This window comes from Vulpes vulpes, chromosome X (assembly GCF_048418805.1).
Source record: "Vulpes vulpes isolate BD-2025 chromosome X, VulVul3, whole genome shotgun sequence".
Classification (NCBI taxonomy): Eukaryota; Metazoa; Chordata; class Mammalia; order Carnivora; family Canidae; genus Vulpes; species Vulpes vulpes.
Genome location: NC_132796.1, coordinates 120792982 through 120807936, shown reverse-complemented (window position 1 = coordinate 120807936; position 14955 = coordinate 120792982). Strand labels below are relative to the sequence as shown.

The 14955-nt window shown below is 46.1% G+C and overlaps 1 protein-coding gene across 1 annotated transcript in view; it reads right to left on the bottom strand.

Annotated features, from left to right (window-relative positions):
- The window catches only part of TKTL1 (transketolase like 1), a 27599-nt gene extending 12644 nt beyond the window's left edge, over positions 1 to 14955 (bottom strand). Inside the window, exons 1-6 of the mRNA XM_025988073.2 lie at positions 14684 to 14955; positions 10150 to 10267; positions 5295 to 5392; positions 4189 to 4380; positions 3978 to 4105; positions 2319 to 2512 (exon numbers count right to left, since the gene is read on the bottom strand). Of these exons, the coding sequence (XP_025843858.1) occupies positions 2319 to 2512; positions 3978 to 4105; positions 4189 to 4380; positions 5295 to 5392; positions 10150 to 10267; positions 14684 to 14817 (864 nt within the window). The 5' untranslated portion in view covers positions 14818 to 14955. The remainder of the gene's footprint in view (positions 1 to 2318; positions 2513 to 3977; positions 4106 to 4188; positions 4381 to 5294; positions 5393 to 10149; positions 10268 to 14683) is intronic.

The window sequence follows — 14955 nt, the reverse complement described above, 5'->3', positions numbered from 1 at the left end:
ACCTGAGCCCTAAGCCAGATGCTTAACTGACTGAGCTACCCAGGCACTCCAGGTGTGGGGTTTCTTTTGGGGGTGATGGAAATGCTTAAGATTGAGTGTGGTGATACTTGTATGATTCTGTTAATATACTTAAATCTTGAAATTGTACACTTCAAATGGATGGACTATATAGTCCTAATAAAGCCACTATTTAAAAAAATAAGGTTTGGGGACACCTGGGTGGCTCAGCAGTTGAGCATCTGCCTCTGGCTCAGGGTGTGATCCTGGGATCGAGTCTCATGTCAGGCTCCCTGCATGGAGCCTGCTTCTCCCTCTGCCTGTGTCTCTGCCTCTCTCTTTCATGACTAAATAACATCTTTAAAAAATAATAAAAAAAACAAGGTTTGCTTCTTCACTTGTCTTTGTTCATTCTTCAAAACACCTAAAAAATATTTTTTTGGGGGGGGGGGGAGAGGGAGAGAGAATCTCAAGCAGCCTCTATGCCCAGCATGGAGCCTGATATGGGGCTTGACCTCACACAACCCTGAGTTCGTGACCTGAGCCAAAACCAAGAGTCAGATGCTTAACTCAATTGAGCTACCCAGGCACCCCTAAAATATTTTTAAAAATACATAATTCATGTCGACAGTACAAAATTCAAGTTCTGAAAGCCTATCGAGCAAAGAGGCCATCTTCTCTCTGATCTCCTGGCCCTCAGCCATCCAGTCCCCTGTCCAGGGGTACGCAGAAATGGTAAGTCTATGTAGCTTTTCGGGAGTGGTCTATGCACAAATATTTGTTGAGCACCCAGGTGCCCCTATGATGCCTTTTAAGATTTTCTACACAAAAAGGGAATTATACTCTAAGTTGGTTTACAACTTTAAAAAATTTTAACAATGGGGTGCTTGGGTGGCTTTGTCAGCTAAGCATCTGCCTATAGCTCAGGTCATGATCAGGGGTGGGTGGGGTCCCCCGCTCAGCAAGGGGTCTGCTCCTCCCCCACTCATGTTCTCTAATAAATAAATCCTTTAAAAATTTGTTTAAAGATTTTATTTATTTATTCATGAGACACACAAACAAGGAGAGAGAGAGAGAGAGGCAGAGACACAGGCAGAGGGAGAAGCAGGCTCCATGCAGGGAGCCCAACATGGGACTTGAATTCATGATCACACCCCAGGCTGAAGGCAGCGCTAAACCACTGGGCCACCGGGACTGCCCTAAAAAAATTTTTTTTAATAGAGATGCCTGAGTGGCTCAGCAGTTGAGCCTCTGCCTTTGGCCCAGGACGTGACCCTGGAGTCCCATATCCGGCTCCCTGCATGGAGCCTGCTTTGTCTCTCATGTGTCTCTTTGCCTGTGTCTCTCATGAATAAATAAAATCTTTAAAAAAAATCAAAAAATAAAAAAAATAAAAAAAATTTAATAAAAATATAAATAAAAATTCTAATAATAATTTGGGTGAGCTCTTAGCCTCTAGCTGAGTGGTTTCTAATTTCATGAGCATTTAATGCTGCAGTCAACATTCATTCTTCTAGATACGTATGCACACTTGTGTAGGATATATTCCTGTGAATTGTACTATTAGTTCAAAGGGTGTGAAAAGTTAAGGTGCTGCCAAAGCCTTTATTAATATGTGCTTTTCCCTGATTAACACCTTTCTTCTGCTTTTTGTTTTCTAATTTCTTGAGTAATCAGTTCACCTTATCTTAACCCATATTACCAGGCTAAGAAAACAAAAAGCAATACTCTAAATGTCTCTAAATAAAGGGGAAAAAACCCCCCAAAAGATCAGAAAATATTTCCTTCCTTCTTGGCTCATCACCTTGTTTCCTTAGGTCCTGAAGACACTGCCTATTTTGGGTCTGCTATACTGTACCAAAAGGCAGGATATAAACATGGTAAAAAAGCTTATCAGGGTTTCAGGCCTAATTAGTATCCTTTTTGAGTAACTGGTTTTTGATCAACTGACCTACTTCTTTCTGTAATCCAGGGAGTAATAAGTTCAAAAGCTAGGCCCAGCCAGGCTCCCATCCTTAGAGCAGACAGGATTGTGGCAGTTTCATGTACATGAGACCATCAGACCACAAACTGAATTTTTCAAACAAAAGCTACACAGTACTAGGTGCGAGTAAGTACAACTGACTGACAAGAAAATTCAGACTTAAGTTTGAAATCAAATAAGTATAAAAAATAGTAAGAAATAAGATAAAATCATCTCTATTGCTTATAATTTTTAGTTACATGTCATGCAATCTAATAACTGGTTCATCCATGGAGATCAGAGTAAATGAAAAGTCCTGCGTATTTTTAAAAAGCAGAGAACAAAACAGTTTGCCTACCTGCTCACCAACTGTGTAAGCAGGTGGAGAGGCCATTTCTATATCCAGGATATTGACTGGAGGAGAGTCTTCAATAGGGGGTTTTGGTTCAAGATTCTTGTTGGTCTCTATCTGACTCTCAATTAGTTTGATAATTGCATCAGCTCTTTCTTTTGGCATTGGCTTTCCATGCCAATTTTCTGCATCTTCAACACCTGCAACCAAATAAAAGACGTTAGTACTCCAAGTATATAATTGAGTGTCTGTTAGGTCATCTGAAAGACATCCTGATAGAAAAGATGTCAGCCAAGGACTCAAAGGAGTAAAAGCCTGGTACAGTGGCACAGGGAGCCTGAGTTGGTACTGCAGCCACACAGGACAGCTTGAGAAGTCCCAGAGGCTCTTGATGGGGGGCCACTGGCCCATATGCTGTTGAATGGAGGGAAGAGTGTAGGACAGGAGGCTGGAGAGACAGGCAGGGTGGGCCATGGAGGTCCTGTGTGTATAAAGAGTTTGAATTTTGTCTGAAGCAAGACAGGAAACCACTGAGGAATTTGAAATGGGGAGGTGACTGATCAGATCTTAAATGTAGGAAGATCACCATGGTGGCTGTGTGGAGACTGGCCTAGGGAGACTGTAACTAGGGAGAGATGACACAGACAGGTCTGAGCATGGGAGATGGAGAGCAGTGAGCAGAACTGATATATACTTACTGTAGAGGCAGAATCAATTAGAACTGAGGGCAGACTGAAATTGCACGTAGAAGAAACAAAGTTAAGTGAAGGCAAATACCAAGAATTCTCCCAGGAGCAAATTGGTCAAGTGGTCATTTACTGAACTGGGGATATCATAGTAAGACAGTAACTTAGGGAGGAATCACAGGAACCATTTTATTCTAAAGCACCGATATTAAAACGCACCCGTAATCACACCCTTTGCAACTATTTGTACTTGAAATTATTAACTTCAGGTGTCAGCTTTGAAAACTGCAAGATGACTTTCAAGACACCCTTCCTTCCCCGACCCTCAGTTCCACAGGTATCTTTTCCCAGAGGTGCACCACTTCACTAGCTCCCTATGTGTCCTGCAAGACAGTCTGGGCACAGGCAAGGGTGAGTGCACGTACGCGTGCCTTTATTTGCGTATGAGTTTTCAGGCACATAATAAGTACACTTTCTCATTCTGCACTCCTTTGCAGGTCACTCTCTCTCAGTCCTCTGATGGACTATCCTAGCCATTCCTCCTGCACGCAGAAAATCACTGCTCACTAGCTGGGTGTCTGGGCTTCTCCTGCAACCCTAATTAGATCTGCTATCTAGAAGGGCTAAGCAGGGACCCCTGGGTGGCTCAGCGGTTTAGCGCCTGCCTTTGGCCCAGGGCGTGATCCTGGAGTCCCACGTTGGGCTCCTGGCATGGAGCCTGCTTCTCCCTCTGCCTGTGTGTGTCTGCTTCTCTCTCTGTCTCTCAGGAATAAATAAAATCTTAAAAAAAAAAAAAAAAGAAAAAAAAAACCCCAAAAAACGAAGGGCTAAGCAGAACAAGAGCCTCCAACACATATTAAAGGCATAATCACTGAGAACTAAGCCAGCTTGTCTGCCTGGCCATCCTGAGTCTCCTGTTGCATTGCTGTGCAGACAGATGTTTTTAATAACCCTAAGCAGAAAAGAAACATTTGCTTACTTGGAATGCCGCGGCCCTTGAAGGTCTTGGCCACTACAGCAGTGGGCTTGTTCTTCACCTCACTCGCCTGCCAGAACACCTGGCACAGTGCCTCCACATCACGGCCATCCACCACGTAAGTATTCCACCTGTCAACCCAGGAGGAGGCCAGGTTACAAGGTGAAGGCGGGATGGAGCAGAGAAAAGGGGACATAAAACAGGATACTGTTACCCAAATGCTTCACAGCGCTTCTGATAGATGTCTATGCAGTGCTCAAGGGGCAAGCCACCACTGTGGCCCACGCGGTTCACGTCGAAGATGGCCACAAGATTGTCCAGATTGTAGTGGGAAGCAAAAGCCAGTGCCTCCCAGACGGAGCCTTCTGAGGATTCACCATCTCCCATGAGGCAGAACACCCGGTAGCTGGGGCAAGCCAAGAAAGGTTAAGACTGTGCTTAGGGATCCTCTGGGTCACTCAAACAAATATATTTCACGGAGAGAAACAAAGGAACAGACTGAAAGTCGTTTCACATCATTAAGTTCCCAAGCCTATTTTCCTTGTCAATTCTGTCCAAACTCCACAGCTAAGGAAATAACTTTAAAAACTTGGGCCTCACAAGACGGGCTTCACCGTTGGCTATTTTCTCATTCTAGCATTCCTCTGCCGCTTCCCTGGGACCCACAAACAACAGGGGATAGGGAAAAAGTAGTGCCCTTAACACCCAAATGACTTTCTAGATAAAGTTTCTTCGTAAGCTTCGTTTTAAGTACTGCCAATCTTCTATTTCTGACCTTACATATTTACGATAGTAACAATCAAAACATTCTACCTCAGGAGCATATGTTCTGTCATGAAAAGTAAACTTCTACACAACAAAAACACAAGAATGTTAATATCAATAAAACACAATCCATATCCCACAAAAAATGCTGCAAAATTAAAAAAAATTAACCATAGAATAGGGACTTAGACCATAATGAGAGATGAAAGAGCCACTGTAGAAAAAGAACCCTTTCATTATTAACTTACAGGGTCCCCAAGGCAAACGCTCCAGCTATTCACTCTATAATGAAGCTCACTGAGAGGTAGAAAACAAAGTTATCACTCTTAGAAAATAATAGAAATAAACCAGTTTCTACACCGCAGGCAGCACTTAGAACTCAAACCAGAGAAGCCAGAATAGTTTCCAGAAACACGATTTCTTTACTGTTTGGACACTTGGTAGTTTAAGCTTTTAAAACAATCACTGTTCCCCAACTAATAAGCAATAAATAAAGCCACAGTACCTGAGTGGTAGGGTGGGGATAGGTAAGCAGTTACTGGGTAAGCGCCTTACCTGGCTTTGTCAAAGTACTTGCCAGTATATGCCATCCCACAAGCGGCCCCCAGTCCTTGCCCGAGCCATCCGGTTGCCACATCAACAAATGACAGCCTCTGTAAGAGAAGGGACCAAATGAACCTAGACACACAGACTGCCTTTTGGGGGTAAAATCCTCTTTACCACACCCACATGCACCCCAAGTCTCAGATCAACATCACAGACAGGGGAAGCCATAGTAATCCATGGTCAACTGGACCTGTGGGAACATACCAAAGGACAGTTTCTCCACACAGCAGCCTAAACGGAGCCCAAGAGCAAAGCACAAAATATAAGCATGAGCCTTGCCATTTTCACCAGGTCTTTTTCTCGAGTCATGCACAAACCAGGTATTTAATCTTTTTGGAGAACATGGTTTTTTTTTAAAATTTTTTTATTTTACTATTTTTTAAATTTTTATTTATTTATGATAGTCACACACACACACACACACACACACACACACACGGAGAGACATAGGCAGAGGGAGAAGCAAGCTCCATGCACCGGGAGCCTGACGTGGGATTCGATCCCGAGGCTCCAGGATCGTGCCCTGGGCTAAAGGCAGGCGCTAAACCGCTGCACCACCCAGGGATCCCAGAACATGGGTTCTTAAACAGAAACCAAAAACACTGAAGAAGATTGCAATTTCCCTGGTCTGAAAAACTCAGTCAAATGAGGTTTCAGAAGTGGTCATCTAGAATGCCAGAAATGAATCACTTTACACCACTCTCCCCTCCTCCTGCCTGTGTCTATGCATAGAGAAAATCTCTATCTCCTGGAGAAAATGCCCTCTAGGCACCACAAAGCAGGTGAAAATTCCCAAGCTTCCAAAGACATAAGGAACCTATTCAATGCTTCCACTGCCACCACCTCAAACTGGCCACAAACATCTGTCACTGCAGTGACCTCCCAACTTTCCCCCGTAGCTGTTCTCAACATAGCCACCAGGGGGAGCTTGTTAAAACCCATCCACTCCTCCCCCTGCAGATTTCCATCTCCTGCCAAGTAGAGCCCAAGTTCTTACACCAGCCTGTCCACTCCAGCCCCCATCTGACAGGTTGGTTATCTAGGTTTCCCGTCTGACCCTTCCCACCATGCAAATGTCAGTTCCATTCAAGTCAAGAATTAGGTGTTGCTGCTACCGAAGATGGGCCAATGGCACTTGTTAGTCTCATCCCTCTCCTGTCCAGCTCCACCCTACTGCTCTGCTCCTCCTAGGGCTCTTTACCTTCTCTATTTTCTTCACACGCTTTGTGGCCCCAGAGACTCCCTTTCTGTTTTGTATCTCTAGCCCCAGAGAACCATCCCACTGAATTTTCTCCTTCCACTCCATGGTTCCTAGCATCTGGTTCCCAGTTGCCTGGTGTGCTCTTGGACTGAGCCAGGGCTCCGCACTCAGACCAACTCTGCTTCCCCCTCGCTTTAAAGCAGGGGTGGGGAGGGGCAGTAAATGAGCTCACTTCCTCTTTAAGACTTCATTTTGCGGGTACAATGAAGAGTCCCCTTTAGGCAACAGGAGGCTGTAGGACTGAGAAGATTGGCAGGAACCAGCATGATGCCTGGCATCAGAGAAGTACTCCCACATGGGGGTTCCCTAAGAACCCTTTTGCTGGGTGTGTGCATGTGGGGATACACTAATTTAAGGGAGACAAAGCTAAAATAAAAACGCAAGCAATGCATTATGCACACTCATTTTTCAGATGGTACTTCTCACCTTTGTTCTGGCACAAAGTATGCCTCAAAAACAAATTTACAAAAAGGTCATTTGGCTTCTTCCCTGGCCTGCTTGACTGGAGAAAACAAGAGCTGATAAAACAAAAACAAAGGCCTGGTGGGGGGAATAGGGGGATCACAAGACCCTCCCCACAAGCCTTCATAGTACCTCATAGTAATACTGATAGTGCCAGGCCTGAACAGTTAGCCTCCTAACACAGTTGTCTGCGCTGGACATTTACACCTCGCAAGCACCAATCGTGAAGACCTGGGCTCCTCTGCTGTAGTAACTCCATTCCATTCTCAGCCAATGCCAAGATAGACTATGCTCCTTTGTGTTTTCTCTTTGCTTCCAATTTTATCTGCTTCTTAAATCTGATGTATATATAAGTTCTGGCACCTGAACAGTGCCCAGCCTACTACAGCGCACCACAAAGCCTCTGTATTTCCCACTCATTTTCTCTTTTCCCCTTTAATCCCTTTCACTATTTTTTATATTCCCCATATGAATAAAACAGAACATTTGTCCTTCTCCAACTGGCTTACTTCACTCAGCATAATCAGAGAGAGTGACAAAACATGAGAGACACCTAACTCTGGAAGACGAACAAGGGGTAGTGGAAGGGGAGGTGGAGGGGGGACGGGGTGACTGGGTGACAGGCACTGAGGGGGGGCACTTGACAGGATGAGCACTGGGTGTTATACTATAATGTTGGCAAATCGAACTCCAATAAAAAAATATACAAAAAAAAAGCCAAAAAAACCCCAGAAAGCCTCTTTATCCCTCTAAGGCCAATGACTGTGAATATGATACCAGCAGTTATGGGACAGTCTAGCCATCTTACTATTTTTTATTTAAAATTCTTTCTTCATGAGAAACAGAGAGGGGAGAGAGAGAGAGAGAGAGAGAGAGAGAGAGAGAGAGAGAGAAGCAGAGACACAGGCAGAGGGAGAAGCAGGCTCCATGCAGGGAGCCCGATGTGGGACTCGATTCCGAGTCTCCAGGATCACCCCCTGGGCTGAAGGCAGCACTAAACCCCCAAGCCACCCAGGCTACCCCATCTTACTATTTTTTAAACCAGAGATCTGAATGCTCATCCTGTGTTTGTACACCCACAAAAATTTGTTCAATTTTTATCATGAAAGAAGGTCAAGCTCATAAAAAAGTTGTAAGAACAGTACGATGAAATCCCATATGCTCTTCACCTAGATTGCTAATGCACCACTTTACTTCACCTTGCCCTTTCTACATGCACACTCACAAATTTTATTTTTTACCAAACCTCATTTGAGATAACGTTTCAGACATTAAGACATAGATTATAATTATAACCCCAGATACTTCAGCTATGCCCATATTCTGATTTTTAAAATTTTTTTCCCCAAAAATGTATTTGACAGAGTACGCACAAGCACATGCGTGCATGCACACACACACATACACGGGGAGCAGCAGAGGCAAAGGGAGAAGCAGCCTCTCTGCTCAGCAGGGAGCCCAACATGGGGATTGATCCCAGGGTCCTGACATCATGACCTGAGCTAAAGGCAGATGCTTAACCGACTGAGCCACCCAGGCGCCTTTTTTTTTTTTTTTTTGAAGTAGGCTGTGTGTGGAGCCCAACATGGGGCTCGAACTCACGACCATGAGCTAGCTCAAAAGTCAGATACTGAACTGACTGAGCTATCCAGACACCTCTAGACTTTACTCTTTCAACTAATTCCTACTGCCCAAATCTGGAGTTTCTGTTTGTATGTGGTGCTCAACCAGTTGAGTTTTAAATGTTTTGCTTATGACACACAAACTTTCAGACAGCATCAAAAGAACTGCATGTTCTAGACTGACCTTCCTTTTAATATTACTCCTCTTTCCTGAGGTACCTGATACTAAGTATAACGATAAAGACCTTCACTGTGTCAGGTCAGATCTACACAGAGATAGAAACTGAAGATAAGGGGATCCCTGGGTTGCTCAGTGGTTTGGTGCCTGCCTTCGGCCTGGGGCATGATCCTGGAGTCCCGGGATCAAGTCCCACGTCAGGCTCTCCGCGTGGAGCCTGCTTCTCCCTTTGCCTGTGTCTCTGCCCCCCTCCCTTTCTCTCATGAATAAATAATTAAAATCTCAAAAAAAAAAAAAAAAGCAGAAAATGGGATCCCTGGGTGGTGCAGCGGTTTGGCGCCTGCCTTTGGCCCAGGGCGCGATCCTGGAGACCCGGGATCGAATCCCACATCGAGCTCCCGGTGCATGGGGCCTGCTTCTCCCTCTGCCCCTCTCTCTCTCTCTCTCTCTGTGACTATCATGAAAAAAAAAAAAAAAAAAAAACAAAAACACCTGGTATCCCTGCCTTAAAAAAAAAAAAAAAAAAGAAAGAAAGAAAATAAAGGTAATTAACAGGTGGATTCTTTCCCAAAATTAAGCTCAAGTTTCCTTGAGCTCAGCAAGTCAGATCCACTGTTGCCCACCTCTACCCAGGCAGCAGAGGATGGGAGCATGACCCTATCAAGGGGGGGCTTTAGTGCTCGGTGGGATAAGGCAGGGCACCAATGAATGAAAGGAAGGATGGCCAGTTGCCATAAGTCATGCTTCCCTCCACTGTAGTCCTTGCTAGAACACCATTTAGATCTTTATAAGATGCCATGATCTGAATATTAGTGCCCCCCAAACCTGTATGTTGAAAGTCCAAGGCCCAAGGTGATGGTATTAGGAGGTGGGGGGGGTCTATGGATGGTGATTAGGTCACAAGGGCAGAACCTTCGCAAATGGGATTAGTTTACCCTTATAAAAGAGGCCCTAAAAAGACTAATTCCCCTTCTACTATGTGAAGATACAGTGAAAAATCTGCAACCAGGAAAAGGACCCTCACCAGAATGGGACCATGTGACCTTGATCTTGAATTTCCAGCCTCCTACACTGTTGGAAATAAATTCCTATTGTTTATAAGCCACCCAGTCTGTGGCTATTTTGTTACAGCTGACTAAACAGACTTCAACATGGGGCAGAAAAAAGAAGAACCAAAAGGATAAACTGCACCCATTTCAGGCCTTATTGCCACATGGTGGCTTTTTGAATGATTTTAAGAGCAAGCATTTGAGCAGGCCCTGGGTTCCTGTGTTGACTTACCTTAGAGACGATGAAACGATCATTGTCTGGGTTCTCCGGGTCCTCCTGTTTGTATCTCATGATGTGGAAGAACAGCACGGACATGATCTCAGCAGCACTGCTGCAGGATGTGGGGTGGCTTAAAAATAGACATAACACAGGTCATTTTTTACAGGTAAGTGATTTACCAGGGACATGGTACACGAGTAGGCCTTTTAGTACATAGGCTCTCCAGACTGGAAGCAGCAGTCATTTCTCCCAAGCGTGGAAGAATCCAGCCAAGGAAAAGGGATCCAGCACCGCTGCTTCCCAAATCCATGGCTTTTAAGGTGCTGTAAGGCCCAGTAACCTCATAACCTCATAACCTTCCCCCCCCCCCCCCCCCCCCGAAGAGAAAGACCTCTAAGACCAGCCCCCTTCTATCAATGGAGCACCTGCATATTTGGGGGAGGTTCACCTGGTGACACTGTAAGCACATGAATACTCTTTAACTTGTTTGAATTTATCTGTGATATCATTAATCAGAAATACCACAAAGCAGAAATAAACCCGTGCAAATATAAGAAACTAATATTTAACAAGAAAGGCAAAAATATTCAATGGAGAAAAAACAATCTCTTCAATAAATGAAGCTGGGGAAATTGGATATTCACAAGTGAAAACACAAAACTAGAAATCCTACCTTACACCACTTACAGAAATTAACAAAATAAGTTAGGATTCAAATGTAAGAACAAAAACCATTAGATGCCCCCCCCCAAAAAAAAAAAAACAGGAAAAGGAGATCCCTGGGTTGCTCAGTGGTTTAGCGCATGCCTTTGGCGTGATCCTGGAGTCCTGGGATCGAGTCCCACATTGGGCTCCCTGTGTGGAGCCTGCTTCTCCCTCTGCCTGGGTCTCTCATGAATAAATAAATCTTTAAAAAAAAGAAAACAGGAAAAGATCTCCTTGACATAGATCCTCATACTGATTTTTTGGGGGTATGACAACTAAACCCCAAGGAACAAAATAAAAAATAAATGAGTGAGACTACATCAAACTAAAAAACTTCTGCACAGCAAAGAAAACCATCAACAAAGTGCAACAACCACCTACCTACAGAATGGGAAAAATACTGCAAACCATATAGCTGATAAAGGATTAATAACCAAAATATATAGAAACTCATACACAATAGACCCCCCCAATCAGTTAAAAAATAGGCAAAGAACTGAACAATTTCCCAAAAAAGATATATGAGTGACCAATAGGCACAGGAACTGATGCTATCACTATTCATCAGAGAAAAACAAATCAAAAACCACAATGAGGGATCCCCAGGTGGCTCAGCAGTTTGGCGCCTGCCTTTGGCCCAGGGTGTGATCCTGGAGTCCCGGGATGGAGTCCCACATCGGGCTCCCTGCATGGAGCCTGCTTCTCCCTCTGCCTGTGTCTCTGCCTCTTTCTTTCTCTGTGTCTCTCAGGAATAATAAATAAAATCTTAAAAAAAAAAAAAAAAACCACAATGAGGTATTACATCATCTTTTAGAATGGCTACCATCAAAAAGCCAAGAGATAACTACCAAAATAACCACTGCTCTTAGAAAGCAGTTGACATGGGAGTCCAGCCACTCCCTCCTTAATTTAGGAGGGAAGAGGGGACAGAGCAGGGGAACAAAACCAAATTTCCATAGCCCTTGCCTCAACTTTCAGAAAAGATTTTCTGTCCAGCTCATGTGTGTTAACCATTTCTTCTTTCAAGGTTCACAATTAAAAAATGGAAACCTAAACCTCTTGCCTTCCAAGTAGCCCTAAATGGATGACATGGCTTAAAAAATCGTTAGATACCTTTAAAAAAACAAATAAATAAAAACTGCTAGATACCTTTAAAAATGCAAACCATTATTAATTTTGAAAGTGAAAGGAACAAAATGAAAAGTGTAAAAAAATTCCAAAATATGCAATCTGGAACACATCTAGACTGCACTGTTAACATCATAGCTCAGGAAGGAAAACAAGATTTTAAAAAGACATCATGCAAAATATCTTATTCCACAATTACAGAAGTTAGAAATCAGTAACAGAAGGAAAACTGGAAAACCTACACATTCATGAAAATTAAACACCACACCTTTTAAAAAAATAGTTTACCAGGGAAAGAGAGCGTGCAACAGAAAGCATAAGGGGGGAGGGAAAGGGAGAAGCAGGCTCCAACCCAGAACCCTGGGATCATGACCTAATGGAAGGCAGACGCTCAACCAAATGAGCCACCCATAACCCATAAACACCCTCTTAACCAATGAGTCAAAGAAGAAAACAGAAAATTAGAAAAGAGAAAATTGGAAATAAACCCAGCAAACTCTATGGAATACAGGAAAAGTAGTACTAAGGCAAATATACAATGCAAATGTTCACATTAAAAAATAGAGATCTCAAAAAATAAAAAATAAAAAAATAAAAAAATAAATAAAAAATAGAGATCTCAAATCAAAACCCTTAACTTACAACTTAACTAGAAAAACTAAACCCAAAGCTACCAAATAGAATAAACGTTAAAACAGAAATAGATGCAAACCCATAGAAAAAATCAAGAAAGATTGGTTCTTTAAAAAGATTAACAGAACCAATCTTTCCACTATATTAAGTAAAAATGAAAAAACTTTTAATTTTTAAGCATACTAAATTAACTTGAAATTACTAAATTTTTTTTCGGAAAAGAAAGAATGGTACCAAAAAAAAAATTAAAATGCTACCAACTGTACAGAAATAAAAATGACTACACAGTACCATAAAGAAGCATACAGCAATAAATCGGTTTAACCTACAAGAAATTTCTAGAAACACAGAATTCAAGAAGGCCGAATAAAAAATAGGAAATTTTTTTTAAGTAGGCTTCATGCCCAATGTAGGGCTTAAGCTCCCCCCCCCCCCCCCCCATCAAGAGTCAAGTGCACTACCCATCCAGCTCGCCAGGGGCCCCAGAAATAAAAATGTTAAATAAACCCATAGCTAGAGTAAGGAAATTGAATCAGAAGTCAAAAAGCTCTCCACCAAAAAGAAAACTCCTGACCCGATGGCTTCGCTGGTGAATACTACCAAATAGCTAGACAACCAACATCAATCGTCCTCAAACTCTCCCCCCAAAACCTGGGGGGAACACCGAAACTAAGGCTAGCGCCGCCTTGTACCAAGGTCGCTCAAGCAAGCCCCTTCCAGGCCAGCCAAACACGCTAAGGACACGGAGTCGAGCCTCCTCAGCAAGATTCGAGCTACTGTAAAACTCCTTTGCTCCCACTCGCCCCTCGCGGGCTTCCCTTTGTTCCAGCCCACGTGCTGGCCTGCGGACTTGGGCGTCGAGCGCAACCACTCACCGGAAAAGCCCCGCCCCGCTCGGCGTTCCGGCGCCAGCCCCGCCCCCCCGCCCCCCCTCAGGTTCCTCCCGCCAAACCCCGTAAGGCAGCAAGGGCACGGCGCAGCAGCCAGCATTGGGGCGGCATCCACGCCGCCAAGGCCGTAAAACAGGGCTTTTACGACGAGCGGCCTAGCCCCCACATGACTCCATCGAGCCCGCCCAGCCCCCCACGACTCGACTGAGCCCGCCCAGCCCCCCACAACCGGACTGAGCCGGCCCAGCCCCCCACAACCGGACTGAGCCGGCCCAGCCCCCCACGACCAGACTGAGCCCGCCCAACCCCCCACAACCGGACTGAGCCGGCCCAGCACCCCCCACGGCTCCATCGAGCCCGCCCAGCCCCCACAACCGGACTGAGCCGGCCCAGCCCCTCACAGCCAGACTGAGTCGGCCCAGCCCCCCCAGGACTCGACCAAGCCCACCAAACCCCTCACGACTGGACCGAACTCGCCCAGCCCCCAACCGCCTGACTGAGCCCGCCTAGTCCCTCAAGCAAGCCCGCCTAGTCCCTCGACGCCCGACCGAGCCCGCCTAGTCCCTCAACCGTCGACCGAGCCTGCCTAGTCCCTCAACCGTCGACCGAGCCTGCCTAGTCCCTCAAGCGAGCCCGCCTAGTCCCTCGACGCCCGACCGAGCCCGCCTAGGCCCTCAACCGTCGACCGAGCCCGCCTAGTCCCTCAACCGTCGACCGAGCCTGCCTAGTCCCTCAAGCGAGCCCGCCTAGTCCCTCAAGCGAGCCCGCCTAGGCCCTCAACCGTCGACCGAGCCCACCTAGTCCCTCAACCGTCGACCGAGCCCGCCTAGTCCCTCAAGCGAGCCCGCCTAGTCCCTCGACGCCCGACCGAGCCCGCCTAGTCCCTCAACCGTCGACCGAGCCCGCCTAGTCCCTCAACCGAGCCCGCCTAGTCTCCAGACGACTGGACCGAGTCCGCTCAGCCCCCCGACGGCCCCATCCTGTACCCCGAGACCAGACGAAGTCGGTCCAGGCCCCCACGACCGAGCCCGCCTAGCCCCGCAACGAGCGGACCAAGTCCGCTCAGCCCCCTCCGACCGAGCCCACCCAGGGGTGCCGCCCCCCGCCTCGACGGCTCTCTTCGCTTTAGGTTTTTGTCGCCGCCAGGCCGGCCGCTTGGGGCCACGAGAAATTGGACGAGGGAACCTTACCCAGAGCTTGAAACGCACGTGGCCCTGATGGAGTGGATGCGCAGGCGGTTGGCCATGTCGCGCAGCACCTGCAGAGTCTTCGAGTCGGGCTTGGCCTCCTCGGGCATCGGCGCGGGAAGCTTGGATTCCGCCATCGCTGCCACCACGCTGGCGTCTGACGAGCGAACGGCGCGGACTGTCTTAAGTAGTGTCGGGTGCGCTGTGGATCCCTCCGCGCCGCTCCCTCCGCGCGCTGAGCTGTGGGGCCTCGCGCCAGCCCGGGCGGCTCCCTC